Source organism: Paroedura picta, chromosome 4 (genome assembly GCF_049243985.1).
Source record: "Paroedura picta isolate Pp20150507F chromosome 4, Ppicta_v3.0, whole genome shotgun sequence".
NCBI classification, from domain to species: domain Eukaryota; kingdom Metazoa; phylum Chordata; class Lepidosauria; order Squamata; family Gekkonidae; genus Paroedura; species Paroedura picta.
The window spans coordinates 105,799,929-105,814,565 of NC_135372.1; the positions used below are offsets into that span (position 1 = coordinate 105,799,929).

The following is a 14,637-nucleotide window of genomic DNA, read 5'->3' on the forward strand; positions in this document are numbered from 1 at the left end:
CGGAAGTCAGAGGGGAAATGGTCGCTGACTGAAGAGGTAGGACGTAGCGTTATGCTTTCGGGCGGAAGTAGTCGTTTTCCTCAGCCCCATCTTCCCTTTCTGGGCTGTGTTCTCGCGTGATTCCGTCAGCACTCGCGAGATTGAATTCTAGAGTCGCCTGTTCATGACGGCTGGCCTGGCGAGCGAAAAGCTTGTTGCGGACGAGAAGAAGGAGGTTCTCGCGAGACTCCCCTTGTGGCGGGCGCCATATTGTTACTGCCACCGCCGACGGGGGTCACAGGGAGACGCGATGCTGGCCCGTTTGGCGTTGCGTGGCTTGGGTAAGGGAGGGTCGTGCGGGCGGTGGGGGGCGTGCGGGCGCCGACCTTCGGCTGCTCTCTGACTAACTGTGTTCGCCTTTTGCAGCCCCTGCCTCTTTGAGGAGCTGGGCGCCCGCGGTCTCCGCCGGGTGAGTACAGGGGCAAAAAGGGCATTTGGGATGTTGGTGGCGGCTCCGGTCGGCTGTCTCTTGCGAGCTTAGCCCTTGGGCAGGGGACGATGTTTCCCGAATGTCGAATCTCTGTAGGGGGCATTCTTGACTGCCCGGTGGTCGTACAAACTGCCAGTAGCGCTAATTGGGTTTTTGGGCTCGGGGAGGAGGGATTTAGTCGTTCACGCTCTTCTTCCAGGGACCCGGTGACTGTTCTGTCAGGTGCTTAAAGGACCTAGACCTAAGACTGCAAATAGCCGAAGTGGCCGGGGAGTTATAAGAGAATCGAAAAGATCCAACTTTCCATGGCAAGTGCTTATTGTCTTCATATATATTGTTGGATGTCCATACAGGTGAAACCGCAAGCAGAAAGATGTCCTGATTTGACTAAGAATTAGATACTAGATTCATGCTCACTAGAACTTGTCAAGGGGGGTGGTTTCATCTGTTACCCTTGCAAACTATTGCTCACTCTTACTGTACACTGCTTGGACTGTCCCTGATTTAGGTAGTCTAGGCTTGCACAGTCTTACCAGATCTTGGAAGTTAAATCAGGTCAGCACTAGTCATTACTTGGATGGAAGACCACCCAGGAAGGGCAAGGAAACTCCGCTGCTGTACATCTTCCCCCTGTTATCCCTCAACACCCCCAAGTCCTCTCTGCCTCTAGTCTTCTGTTCAATTTACTTGGAAGCAGCTGTTTAATCCCAAATCCTGGTTCCCTTCCTTCAAAGCATCCTATATGCAATATCATTAATTGTTAAAGTAGTTTTACAATCACATTTATTTATTTTATTTATTTAGATTTTTATACTGTCCATGTTCCATTCAATTAATGTCATAGGTTAATTACATGGAACATCATCCTTATCCATTGTTCCTCCTATATATTTGTGAAACAGCTCAGGAGGGGGGAGAGTGTCCTGGCTCTCCGAGATGGAATAGGCCAAATCAGGGTGCGGCCAGCAAAACTGGCCGCACCCTGATTGGCCCTCCCTCTAAACCTCCCATCATCCCTCCTTGCCCACTCACCGACAATGGCGGGGTGGAGAGAGATTACCTTCCCTTTGGGCTGCAAAGCGTGGCCACCGCCTCCCAGAGGCAGCAGCCACACTTTGCAGCCCAGAGGGAACTGGGGGGAGGACTCACTTCCCTTTCAGCCCCAATGTGCGCTCGCTCCCTTGCTGAAGTGGTGGCCACACTTTCCATCCCAGAGGGAAACTCTGACGGCGGGCGGGGAAAGACTCCCTTCCCTTTTGGCCCCAAAGCGCTCTCGTCGCGAAGCCTGTGAGAGGGCTTTGCAGCCCAAAGGGAAGCCTTTCAAAGCCCATTTTTAAAATGGGCCTGCTGCTAGCAACAATATAACAATCATAACATAATACCAACTAGAACAATATTTCCACAGGAATGGTAACTTTAACAGAACCCTTAGGTAGGTCTGATTATTTCAGTCATGGAATTATTTCAGTCTTGGGCGGGAGGGGACGGACCAGCAGATGTTGTTGGGTTGGTTGGCTTCAAGCCAATGCCTGGTGGAGGAGCTCCCTTTTGTAGGCCCTGCAAAATTGTGGGAGTTCAGGCAGGGCTCTGATGTCTTCAGGGAGCTTGTTCCACCAGGTGAGGGCCAGGACAAAGAAGGCTCTGGCCCTTGTTGAGGTCCAACATGCCTCTTTGAGGCCAGGGATCACCAGCCAGTTGGAGGTGTCAAAGCATAGGGCTCTTTCGGGGGTATAGGCAGAGAGACGGTCTCTCAGGTACACTGGGCCCATACACTGTATCGCCTTGAAGGTAAGCAAGGTAAAAGGTAAAGGTATCCCCTGTGCAAGCACCGAGTCATGTCTGACTCTTGGGCTGACGCCCTCTAACATTTTCATGGCAGACTTAGTATGGGGTGGTTTGCCAGTGCCTTGAAGGTAAGTACCAAAACCTTAAGCCTAATCCGGAATTCAATTGGGTTCCTGCTGAGTTGTTGGAGTACAGACTGGGTCAGTACAGGAAATTAAAAAGGGAGTAGACCACAGTTGGGCAGTTTTGAACCAAGTTGGAATATATGGATCAGTATTCAGGCTGAAATGAAATTGTGCTGATCATCAAAAAGGCCCTGACTGAGACCAGTTTAATCTCCTTGGGGCCAGGGATTCTGAACAGGCTCTAGTCAATAGAGCTTAACACCCTTTGGGGGACATAATGGAGAGTGGCAGTCCCAAAGATATGAAGGTTCGAGAACATTTAGGACTTTAAAAGTGAAAACCAAAACCTTGAATTTGATTCAGTTCTCAATCTGGAGCTTTTGCTGCTGGGAGAGCACACGGGCTCTTCACTAGGTCCCAGAAAGGATTGATCCCTATAAATTCCCAGTGATCTGTTGATTCTTATACATTTTCAAGGCGTATTTTATTGAGAGTTGATTTTAAATGATAATGTATTGATGTAAATTGTCTGTACCCCCTTTGCAGGGAGGATGCATTCAAGAAATCAAATCATTAATTTAAAAAATAGAACAAGAAATAGTTGCATGGATCACAATTGGCTAGGTTGGGTGCTGGTGGACAGGGTGCTAGATGATGAAGATGATAGTGAAGATGATAGAAGGCCTAGAGGGCAATGTTTCCATAGATAGCGAGGCATCCAGTGTCACACCTAGGTTCCTGACTGTTGCCAAAGTTGTTAATTGAAGAGTTGGGAGTTGCAGCAGACCATCTATTGCATGGCAACCCAGCTAGAGGACCTCTTTCTTAGCTGGATTTAACTTCAGCCAACTCCACTTGAGTCAATCTGCCATGGCCTCCAAGCATCTAACCAGAGAGTCTGGGGGTGGCCGGTGTGTAAATCCCAGCCCCATACTTCAGACAACTTAGGTGAGGCGGTGAATGTATATGTTACATGTTAGATAACGAGACCTCACAAATTACAGCTGTCACTGGGAGGTTCTTTCACCTAGCACCGTCTTTTGTCCAACTTTGGAGAAAAGATTAGAGCCATTTGAGGGCTGTACCTTGAGCTCTTATGTCAGCTAGCTCATGATCACGATTTACAATCAGAAGAAGTCATGGCATGATCAAACATGCCGAACACTGGTGTCAGGTCTAACATTAACAGTAGCACCAACCTGCCTAGATCCAGTTGTTTCTGGAGATTGTCTGTGAGGACAACCAGAGCTGTCTCCCCACCCCCTGGCCAGGTTGGAAGCTGGACTGGACTGGAGCAAGAGCCAGTGTTTCCTTCCAAGAAACTCTGTAGCTGTTCTGTGACCACATGCTCAACCATCAAATGTGAGACTGGGCATTAGTTGGCTAAGTTGAATGAATCCAGCATTGTTTTCTTCAAAAGTGGCTTAACTGCAGCCACCTTCAATCTCTGAGAAGGTCTCTGAAGTTAGGGACAAGTTGATAATTTCCTGGATCTCCTCACCACCAGCTTTAATGGGTTATGAGGGACATGGGTCCAGGGGGCATGTGGTAGACTGAACAGCTACCAGAGTCCTGTCCACATTGGCCAATGAGAGTGACCTGAAACAGTCCAAAATAGTACCTTGAGGCAGTCAAGGAGCCTCCAGTTCCATTAGTGTATCAAGGTCAGTGACTAAATCTTGGTGGGGTGAAAAAATTTTCTCTACAAAAAAAGCTCACAATAGCCTCACAGCAAATGTCAACCATACAATTTGGGATGGGCCTGTAAATTCAATCCAACTGATCAACGAACCAGTACCGGTCTCCGGACCAGGGGTTGGGGACTACTGCATTAGGCAGTTGGTACACCAGCCAGATAGCCAAACTCTCCTCTGCATCCCACTCTAGGCCAACGCAATTAGTACCTGGTATTATTGGAGTGGGGAGTGCCTTAAAGTAGTGGTCCACCGGGCCACGGCTCCCTCTTGCTTGCGGCCAGGCAAGGTTCTTACTGTGGGAGGGGGGGAGAGGAAAACAGGGCCACGCACGCGTAGTGACCATGCGTGGCCGAAATCGCGCATGTGCAGCACTTTTGCGCATGCGCGGCCGCGCAATCGCCTTACCTGCTGCCGCTGGTCCCCAACCTGAAAATGGTTGGGGACCACTGCCTTAAAGGAAAAAATCTCCTGAAACAGCATCACTAACCCCCCCCCCTCGCCTTTTGTCCATGATTGGTGGAGAACCAAGCTTCCAGGTGGGTTCAGTTCTTTCACGCTCCTGCACCCTGGTATTTGTCATACATTCCAGGTCCATATTCTGCTCTGCAAAGAAATCCTGTAGGACAGTGGTCTTATATTTTATGGACCTTCTATTGTTCAACACAAGTGCCGGAGAAAGGCTGTTATTTCTAACCTCATCACTTTTGCATTTTGGGATGAAACCAAGATTATAAAGAGTATATGAGCATTCTCATATCTCCCTCCTTTTTATTTAAATCATCATCTCCCTGTAGAAAGTCTTTCATTGCCCATTTCAGGAGCATGTCCAATTCTGTGCCTGAAAAATATATGGTACACCACTTAGAAGTTGTATAAAAAGGGACGCTGTCAAACTCCTTTACATGTTGGTATATGTAAAGCAAGATGATCATACTGATTGCAATATACTTGCATTTTTGTGTCACGATGAAGTGGCTTGAATAAAAATAAGTCTGAAATCTATATTATACCTTTGGAATTTGACCATAATTTTTCATGTGATATCTTGTGGAATGCAGGTTAGAAATCATTAAATGACTCATAGAACACCATCTTGGCTTGTAACATATCTAGGTACAAGAAAGCTTAGGATATAACACTTATCAACAGTTGATCCAGACTTTCTGAACCCTGATAGCTTTTGATTTAGTACTGTTAGAGATTCAGCTCTAATAGAAGCCTGAGTAGATATACAATACATAAAGCTTTCCTGTAATTGATGACAAATTTATGGTATTGGCAGCAGATTTATGGCAGTTATTACTGGGATTATCCCTGGAACCTCTTTAGTACATGGGAATAACTGTATATTTTATCCTAACTACCAGGAATATTGCTTAAGAATTTATTATTAAGGTGAATAAATGGGGAAGTGGAGAATCCATCTATCTTAAAAATTATTAACCATTTAGCAGGCATATTCTCACCTCCTGGCATGTTTGTTTTTAGCTTAATAATTAGTTTCTCCATTTGAGAAGTTGAAGCTGAAGGTCACTGTAGTAACTTTATTGCAGTTGTAGATCTTGGATTGTGGTTGAAAATAAAACATGATAATAAAGCCTGAAAATAAGTATGATAATTTAATGAGAAGTTGTTGAATCTCTCTCATGGATAAACCTGTCAAAAGATTTGTGAATAATTTTCACTGGCAACAGACTAGATCATCTCATCTTGCTGTCATCTATTTTCGTATGACTTCCAGCTCCTGCCTTCAATTTACATTTAATTGTATAATATTCTTGTGGGATTTATCTTGACTCTATTGATTTGTGTTGGAAATTCAGTTAAAACTTCTTGTAAAAGGAATTAATATCGCATCACTCTGTCTTTGTTACGGCAGGGTGGTGCACATCTCAAGACCACTTCACACTAGTCAGCAACACTTGGCTCCTGTGCCACCTTTGCCTGAGACAGGAGGTAAAGTTCGTCATGGGGTAATCCCTGAAGAGTTTTTCCAGTTCCTGTACCCTAAAACAGGAGTCACAGGTTAGTATGCCTGCCAGCATCCATGCTTACTTGAATACTAATATGGGGGGAAGCAGTTGCTGTAAAATGATATTCACAGGGTTAGATCTAAGCACTACCAGTGGAGTTGAGCTAGTAGAATGTTAATGCCCTCTCCCGCCCACTTGCTGTAGCCTACTGAACCACCTATAAGTCTGTCTGAGGATCATGGGGGCGAGGAGGAGTGGGATTAGCAATAATTAAACTTTCTTAAACAGCTGTGCTGGTGTGTGGATTTATCCCAAAGTCGTCTTAGTGTGGTGATACAGCATGGTCTTCCAAAAATATGGTATTACATGTTAACAACTGATGAAGTCAACCCAGAGGAGAAGGACTTCTGGGAAGTTATTCAGTGTTACTGACCAACACCTTTTTAAAAAAATGCTACGGTAGAAAGCACATAGTGCAATCCAAAGTAGAGGTATACCTCTATAAGTCTATATAAGTCAGTAGAACTGGAAGAATGAAACTTCTTGACTGAGCTTTTTGTCATGACAGATCTGTATGGATGTAGACAATAGAAATTCTCAGTGTTCCTGGTACAATAGCTTTCTTTTTTAAAAGTTCAGTTTCTGTTCTGCAGGATATCTTGCTTATTTAGATAAGGCTTTTACTTTCCCTCATTTGCTTGCTTGTAGGCCCCTATATGTTGGGAACTGGGCTTCTGCTCTACTTCCTTTCCAAGGAAATCTACGTAATTAACCATGAAACAATTTCTGGGATAACTGTTGTGGGACTAATCATCTATGCAGTTAAGAAGTATGGTGGTGACGTGGCAGCTTATGCTGACAAGATCATTGAGGTGAGAAAACAAACTTTTTGTGTTGCTAACACTAGTAAATTTTTTTCAGTACTTAAAAGGATATGCTATAATATATTTTTCTTAATATTTTTACGACTATATTGTAGCCTGCATGATACATGAAACACCAAAGCTTTGATATCAGCCAAAAATGCCTCTTAATTTTGGGGGGTATTTGTAAGTAGTGTGAACTTTACATGCACATTTATTATCTTAACATCTTCCCTCAGCACACATACTGAGTTTAGTACAGTAATATTTCCTGCACTGCAATTCAACGCTTACCCTTTAGTTTGAATCCTGATGTCGATTTGTTTTAATTCATTAGCATGCATTCTCGGAATAGCCAAAGAATGGAGTTTTTATTGTACTTTACAGTAAAAAGGTTTTTTTAAATCCTCAAAATACTGACCTTTCAGGTTTTTGAATATTTTAACACTTTTAAGTTGAATCTGATTTTCATACTCTACTACTGCTACTACTATTATTATTATTTATTTATTTATCTATTTTGATTTATTCCACGCCACTTCCAAATTGGCTCGTGATGGGTTACAAAGTCTTATAAAAGCCCCATTTAAAGACCAAAGAAGTCCAACAACTATTATTGGTTCTATTTGTTGTCCGCCTTTCTTACAAAGATAAAGGTAGATTACAAGTTTGATCGACTGCCTTTTGCTATTAGTAAGCTAATTACAAAATACAATAATACTTGAATTTAATAGCAAAGTTTCTTATTAAAAAACATAATTCAGTGAAGCTGGGATTGAAGCACTGTAAGGAGAAAACCCACATTATCCCTAATACAGATCACTTCCTGATCTGATTGATTGTACCTTGGCTTTATTCCCTCTATCAGCATGCTCTCTGGAAAAAAAATGTTTTGAGATGGGTCAATAGTTGTTGGGCTTCCACAGGTCTAATGATATTTTTTTTTCAGTAGTGGGCATACCACCGCCTCTTTTAGTCCCTCCGGGAATTCTCCCATTGTGAGAGATAGGTTGATTATTTCCTGGAGGGGGGCCCTTATGTCAGGTGTTTTTAGGAGTCATGATGGGCAGGGGTCTAATTAGCATGTGGCTGGCCCCCAGTATTGTTATGATCCTGTCCACTTCAGTCAGCGTGAGAGGTCTGAAGTTATTCAGTGTTCTCTCCAAAGATGGCCAAGGGGTTCTGGTTCACTTTCTGTGTCTAAGGCTGGAGGGATGTCATGGCGGAGTGTTGAGATTTTGTCTGCAGAATGACTCGCAAATGCCTCACAGCTGATGTCCAGTTGACTACTGTTTTGGTGCCCCTTTGCCAGGGTAGTGAGAGATCAAACTCTCCTGAACAATTGTGCTGGGTGTGAGTTTGCAGATGTGATGGTAGCCGAGTAAAAATTGCATTTTACTGACTTCTTATAGGCTTCCATCTGCATTCTATAAGATGTTCTCAAGACTTCGTCATGAGTCTCAGTTCCCATTTCTTTGTCATCCTTTTGAATACTGCTAAAAAGAATGCAACTCAAGTAGCAAGTACTGCTACTTCTAATGTTTCCTGTATTAAGATATGAAGATACATTAAAGGTAAGTTATAAGTGCAGAGTTGGAACTTTTTCTAATTACTCTGATCTAATTTTTCTGTAGGACAGACTTGCTACTTTGACAACTGTCAAAAATGAGATGATAAATGACTTGGAGACGGCAATCGCGAATGAGAAGAAAGAACAGTGGAGGGCTGAGGGTCGCCATTATCTCTTTGATACCAAGCGGGTACGGTACTGCAAATATAGAAGCATTGTTTTGGATTTTACAGGTCTTGAATAGCAAGTTGGAAAGTTGTTTTTAGGGAGCCTCCGGACTTCATCCAACCATTTTCTAGAACCAGAAATAAGTTCGTGTGGAAATAGTGTTTAGCCTTTTCTCTAAATCTCAAGTGCTTCTGAATCTTTAATCTGTCCTTGTGTGATTACTTGGAACCTGTGATAGCAAAATATTTTGATGCTTTAGAATGACCTCCCTTTGTACTGCTGTACTTAAATATATATATATATAGAGAGATTGTGTTTGCATTGTCAAAACATTAGCAGACGTTCTGAAAGAAAATGTTTCCTGGCATTAATAGTAATGCCGAGGTTACAAGATTCATGATAAAAATAGCCTATGTGAACTATTCGGAGGAAAATATCAAAATCTTAACACTACCTTTCTTAACTTTTTGACCATTGAAAAAACCCTGAAATATTCTTCAGGCTTCAAGAAACTCCAGACGTCGTGCCATCGTGTAGAGTATAATTGGGAAGCATAGCTGTGTACATGCTTATTTAGGGTCCCTCACCTTCCCATCCCCTTCAGGCCCATTATTGGCCAGTTTGGGAGGGAATGACCATATCACCCAATAAAAGTTTAACAAATTTTAAGAAATATATATAAAAAATGTAACTAACTTCCACCCATTTGGGAAACCTTTCCAGGGTCATTAAGAATCCCCAGGGTTTCATAAAACCCTGACTGAGAAAGCCTATTCTAACCGTTTATGATTTCAAATATGAGGAGATTTCCTATGAGGGCATAGTAGAGAAACTGGTTAATTAATTATCTGTCTCTTCCCTGTCATTCCATATCTATAGTCCCAGGTTGGCTTTGCTTTATTCTGTTAGAAGGGCTTCCAGTTTTCAAGAAGATACAATGTTGGAAAAAATGTTGAAGGATATTATGGATATTTAGAAGCATCTTTTGGATTACTAATAGTAAAGAAACAATTAGCTATTATGTTAAATTGGGATCCCCAGTGGTGCTTGAGGATGCCATGACACTCACCAACCCCTTTCCTGGTACCCATCAGGTGTTTTCAAAAAGTGAATGGGTCCAGGTGGAGTTCATATCCAGCAGAGCTTCTGTTTGGCCATTGGAGTTCTGATGGGTAATGCTAATCAAAATAATGTTGCTGCATCAGCAGCTATTACCACAGTGTTGGTTTTATTCTCTGTCACAAGTTATGGCTGCCACAAATCAAAATATGGATGCACTTGTGTATCCTTTTATTATTATAATAATAATTTCATGATGATAACTGCAAACCAGTATCTGTATCTCAGGCCTGGCATCAGCCGCACCAGGCCACCGCCAGTGCGGGTGTTGCGGAGCATAAAGCTCTGGATCCACTCCAGTGCCAGACTGTGTCCTTGCCTGGGAAACAAAGCAGTGGCGGAGGGCACAGGAGGTTTTTTTATTTTGCAGGACAGTGGGATTGCAGGGAATGCAATCCGATCTTCCTGCAAAATAAAAATGAATGCCCAGTCCACTCTGCTGCGTGGCAAAGCACCGCAAAGCCGACCGGGGCATTCTTTGCCCCCTCTGGGCCACCATAGCGCAGGGAGGAGCCGGGCCTGGAAGGCACAGCTCTTCCCTGTCCACATGGGCCTGTTGGTCTCCGCAGCAGCTAAGGGAATGTGGGAAATAAGGCATTTCCTGTGAGGCACATGGAGGCCTCACCAGTGGCTTTGTCATGCAGAAGTGGGGATTTGCCCCACTCCCTTATTACCGCCCTCTCTACCTTTTCTGCTTGGATGGAATCAGCCTCAGTAGCTTAATACCACAATGGGAGCAATTGTGATGGCATTGAAGAGACAAATGATATGTAACATTTTGTGTTAGTTGTAAAAAAAAAAAAAGGATTGCATATTTACTGGTAGAAGAAATGTACAATGCATGTTTGCCAGTAATGTTTACTACAGAATTATTGCCAAGATAGATTTTATTTCATACTCATTCTCATTTCTGGTGTTTATTGACAAATTCTACCGGGAACCTTTAAGGGGGAGGAATACTCTGTGTATGTATGCTGCTGCGGAACAAATATAATTTGGAAAAATGCCATGGAAAATTATTTTTCTTTGCCCATCCAGAACAATGTAGCTATGCTGCTGCAGGCTAACTATAGGGAGAGGCTGCTCACTGTATATTCTGAAGTGAAGAAGCGGTTAGACTACCAAGTAGCTCTGCAGCATTTCACACGGCGCAAGGAACAAGAACACATGATCGACTGGGTGGAGCAAAATGTTAGGAAGAGTATAACAGCTCAACAGGTAATGACAAAGCAGTTATTATCATGTATGTCTACTTTAACTGCTTTATCCCTACAAACTTTGGTTTACCTCTGGAGTAGAAGCAAATTGCGATTGGCCCTACTGAAGAGAAAGGATGTTATTTATGTATTATTAAGGCTTTGGTTGCATGTGAATTCATAGTTTTCCTGTGAAGAAGATGGACACCACTGGCACAGATATGTCTGAAGCTCATATTTGCATTTCTGCAAGTACTTATACCTTCAGGCAGGAGAGACTGAAAAATACAAAGCATACCAAATTATTACAAAATAGAGAATGATTTTTATAGTAGCTATAAACAGAATTTGTGATCCAGTTATAACACAAGTGAACAAATGAAGTTTTACAGTAATATTCAGTGGTTTTTGTATAACTGTTTAAGATATTACAAAAGATGACCACAGTTCAGCATAGTTATTCCTGTATTCATTTTAGTGGGTTTAGTCATGCCTAACTTTTTTGGATTTTAGCCCAGTTATATAAAACTTTGCAGAAGATACTGGTCTGGTTTCAGGCCAGCATCTTCACGTAGTTTGGCTGTTCCTGCAATCACCATGTGTAGGAAAGTCACATTCCTTACAGAATGGAGGTACAAAGTACCTCGCTTGTCACTTTCTCATTGGTTAGAAAGTAAAAGGGTACACAAAGAAGTCCCAGTGGAGTGGGGTTGAACACTCTGGTTATTTCTATGCCTACCTGCTCTGTACATTTATAGAGCTTTAAGGTTTAATCTGGGCTGTTGGTGTCACACTCCTTCTAATCCCGTGATTTTGAAAGGGAATACCTTGTCCAGATATGCTTTTCTTAGGGCTGGGCAACTAGCTTTTCCTTTTTCATGATACTTGAAGAAGGCTTTGTAGTTCTAAAATAACTTTGGTTTGTCCTTAAATATAGCATTAAGTAGGTGCTCCTAGGTCTCCCTTGGGCTTCCATGAAGCTCGGTTGAGTAAAACCTGAGGAAGTTTTGTCTTGATTGTAATCAATAGGGTTCTTTCAGAATTGCTCACTAATGCAAAAATGGTATATAACTTCAAAGCAGTGTGGCTTCAAATTGGGTTGTCTTAATTTTCTGCTAGTTCCCTAGTATAATCGGATGACAGCAGCATGTTTTTCTTTTGAAAACCTCTTTTCTCCTTTGCCCTCCCCTTGTGTCTCAAAGCATTCATCTGCTTCTATGTTGCAGGAAAAGGAGAGCATTGCCAAATGCATCTTGGACCTGAAGATGTTGTCTAAGTCTGCACAGGCAGCTGTCTAAATGCAAATATTTGCAACCTGATAAACTGTATGATTGATATTCTTAATTAAAACATCTGTACCATTGCTGTGTTCTCATTCTTGCAGCTATGTTCAGCATGTTCACCCCACGGCAGTTTAATTTGGGTTGGTTTAGAAGTACAGGATATTTCTATGAAATGCCAAGAAGTGAAAATAAAATTGTTTTTAACCTATTGTCTGTCCTCAACCCTGTACACTAAATGTAACCTATTGTCTGTCCTCAACCCTGTACACTAAATGGAATTTGGCACACATTAGTTTTGCCAAAGGGTTAACTAATGAAAGACAGATTAGTCTTGGTATATTGGGGTAAAAGGTCCATGCTGTTTTCTCACAGCCAGCTGTAACTGGAGTGTAATTGGAGAAACTGGAGCATGTCCAGAGGAGGGCTACGAAGATGGTGAAGGGTTTGGAGACCAAATTGTATGAACAAGGGTTGAGGGAACTTGGTTTGTTTAGCCTGGAGAAAGGACAACTAAGAGGTAATATGATAATGATCTTCAAATATTTGAACGGCTGTCACATAGAGGATGACACAAAGTTGTTTTCTGTTGCCCCAGAAGGTCGGACCAGAATGAAAGGGTTGAAATTAATTCAAAAGAATTTTCGGCTAAACATCCAGAAGAAGTTCCTGACAGGGCGGTTCCTCAGTGCAATAGGCTTCCTTGGGAACTTCTTTGGATGTTTTTAAGCAGAGGCTAGATAGTCATCTGACAGAAATGCTGATTTTATGAACTATTTAAAGCAAAGAGTGTTGTCTGTCTTACTGCTATAGTATCTGTAACTATTAATTGATAGCTTGATAACTTTAGAAACAAAACTTGAGTCTGATATTTGGGTTGTGGAGCTAATTGTAGCTTCTCAAAAATATGTGGAGAAAGTTTGATCACAAGCTCCGTGAGAACCAGCGTGGTTTAGTGATTAAGAGTGGCAGCCTCTAATCTGGCAAGCTGAGTTTGATTTCCCACTCCTTCACGTGTAGCCATCTGTGTGACCTTGGGCTTCTCACAGCCATGATAGTGCTGTCCTGGCTGAGCAGTCCTGTTAGGAGCTCTCTCACTCATGCACCTTACAGGGTGTCTATTGTGGAGACAAGAAGGGAAGGCGATTGTAAGCCACAATGCTAGGAAAGGTTTAAGGTGGCAGGAAAAAGGAAAAAGGAAGCTTAGACATGAGATGGATTAACTCAAGGACCTTATAACATATACATTATATTCAATTCCCATGTTTTGCTGTGCTTCATGGGTGTTGCAGAAACTTTGGGCTGTTCTAGTCTATTCCCTGCTTGTTCACCGACAGTCTTCAAGCAGCAGCTAAACAGTTACTTATCATGGATGCTTTAGGCTGATTGAGCAGGGGTTGATCTAGATGGCCTGCATAACCCCTTCCAACAGTACGATTCTATGATCACTTTGAAAAATTTGCAATTGAAAAAAAAAACAGTATAAACATTGATAATGAAAACTCACACAAAGACTCAGTCTAGATTGTATCCTATCAATGCATTGATGCAAGTTCCCTTTAATGCAAAGGATCTTCTGCTCCTTGTACCAAGGGAAAAGAATTGATAAGTATTAAAAGTTTGTTTTTTATTTATGTAAATAAGAAATATTTCAATATTTCATGAACAGTAGTTCATGTACGTCTTCACAGCTCCTTACATTAAATCCTTAACTATGACTTTTTAAAAACGGGAACTACAATGGTTATGTGTGATTTTCTCTACTTTCCTGGTACTTATATTCATAAATTCATAAAGTTGTATCAATGTCTGATTTGCTCTTCCGATCTTAGGTACTTCATAAGTATATCTTGCCTTTGACAAATGGGCAACAGTGGCAGCTGCTCTGGACTTCATGCAGACTCAGACGAAAAAGAAATCACGAGGCACAATAATATAGTTAACAGAGGTCCCCAACCTTTTTATTACAAGGGACCGGTCAACATTTGACAATTCTACTGAGGCCCGGGGGGGTAGTCTTTTGCCATGGGACATTGCTGCCGCCTGAGCCCCTGCTCCACTTGCTTTCCTGCCGGCATCCCTGACTTCCCGCCGCCCGCTGGGCAGCACTGCCAGCAGCAGCTGCGCAGTGCCTCGCCAAGGGGGAGCCCCAGCCATGGTGGCCACTGGAGAGCACCAAAGGTGAGCCGCTGGCAGAGTGGCAGGGCAGCCATCAAGGCAGCTGCCGGGGGGGGGGGCCCAACCCCTGGTCCGCGGCCCGATATCGGGCCGCAAAGGCCATCGGAGCGGGCCGCCAGTGGCCACGCCTGCCTCCCCCCCTGCAGCGAGAGGGGGGAAAAGAGGCCGGCACGGCAGCCGGCACGGCAGCCAGCGCGCTAGGGACGCTAACGCG

The 14,637-nt window shown here is 43.0% G+C and overlaps 1 protein-coding gene across 1 annotated transcript; it reads left to right on the forward strand.

Moving 5' to 3' along the window:
• Positions 1-148: 148 nt before the first annotated feature.
• On the forward strand, positions 149-12,328 carry ATP5PB (ATP synthase peripheral stalk-membrane subunit b). The gene is made up of 7 exons (XM_077334894.1): positions 149-320; positions 406-448; positions 5,956-6,101; positions 6,758-6,921; positions 8,547-8,672; positions 10,808-10,987; positions 12,192-12,328. Exons 1-7 carry the CDS (start codon positions 164-166, stop codon positions 12,261-12,263), a joined length of 888 nt encoding a protein of 295 aa, XP_077191009.1. The 5' UTR covers positions 149-163; the 3' UTR covers positions 12,264-12,328.
• The last annotated feature ends 2,309 nt before the right edge of the window (positions 12,329-14,637 follow it).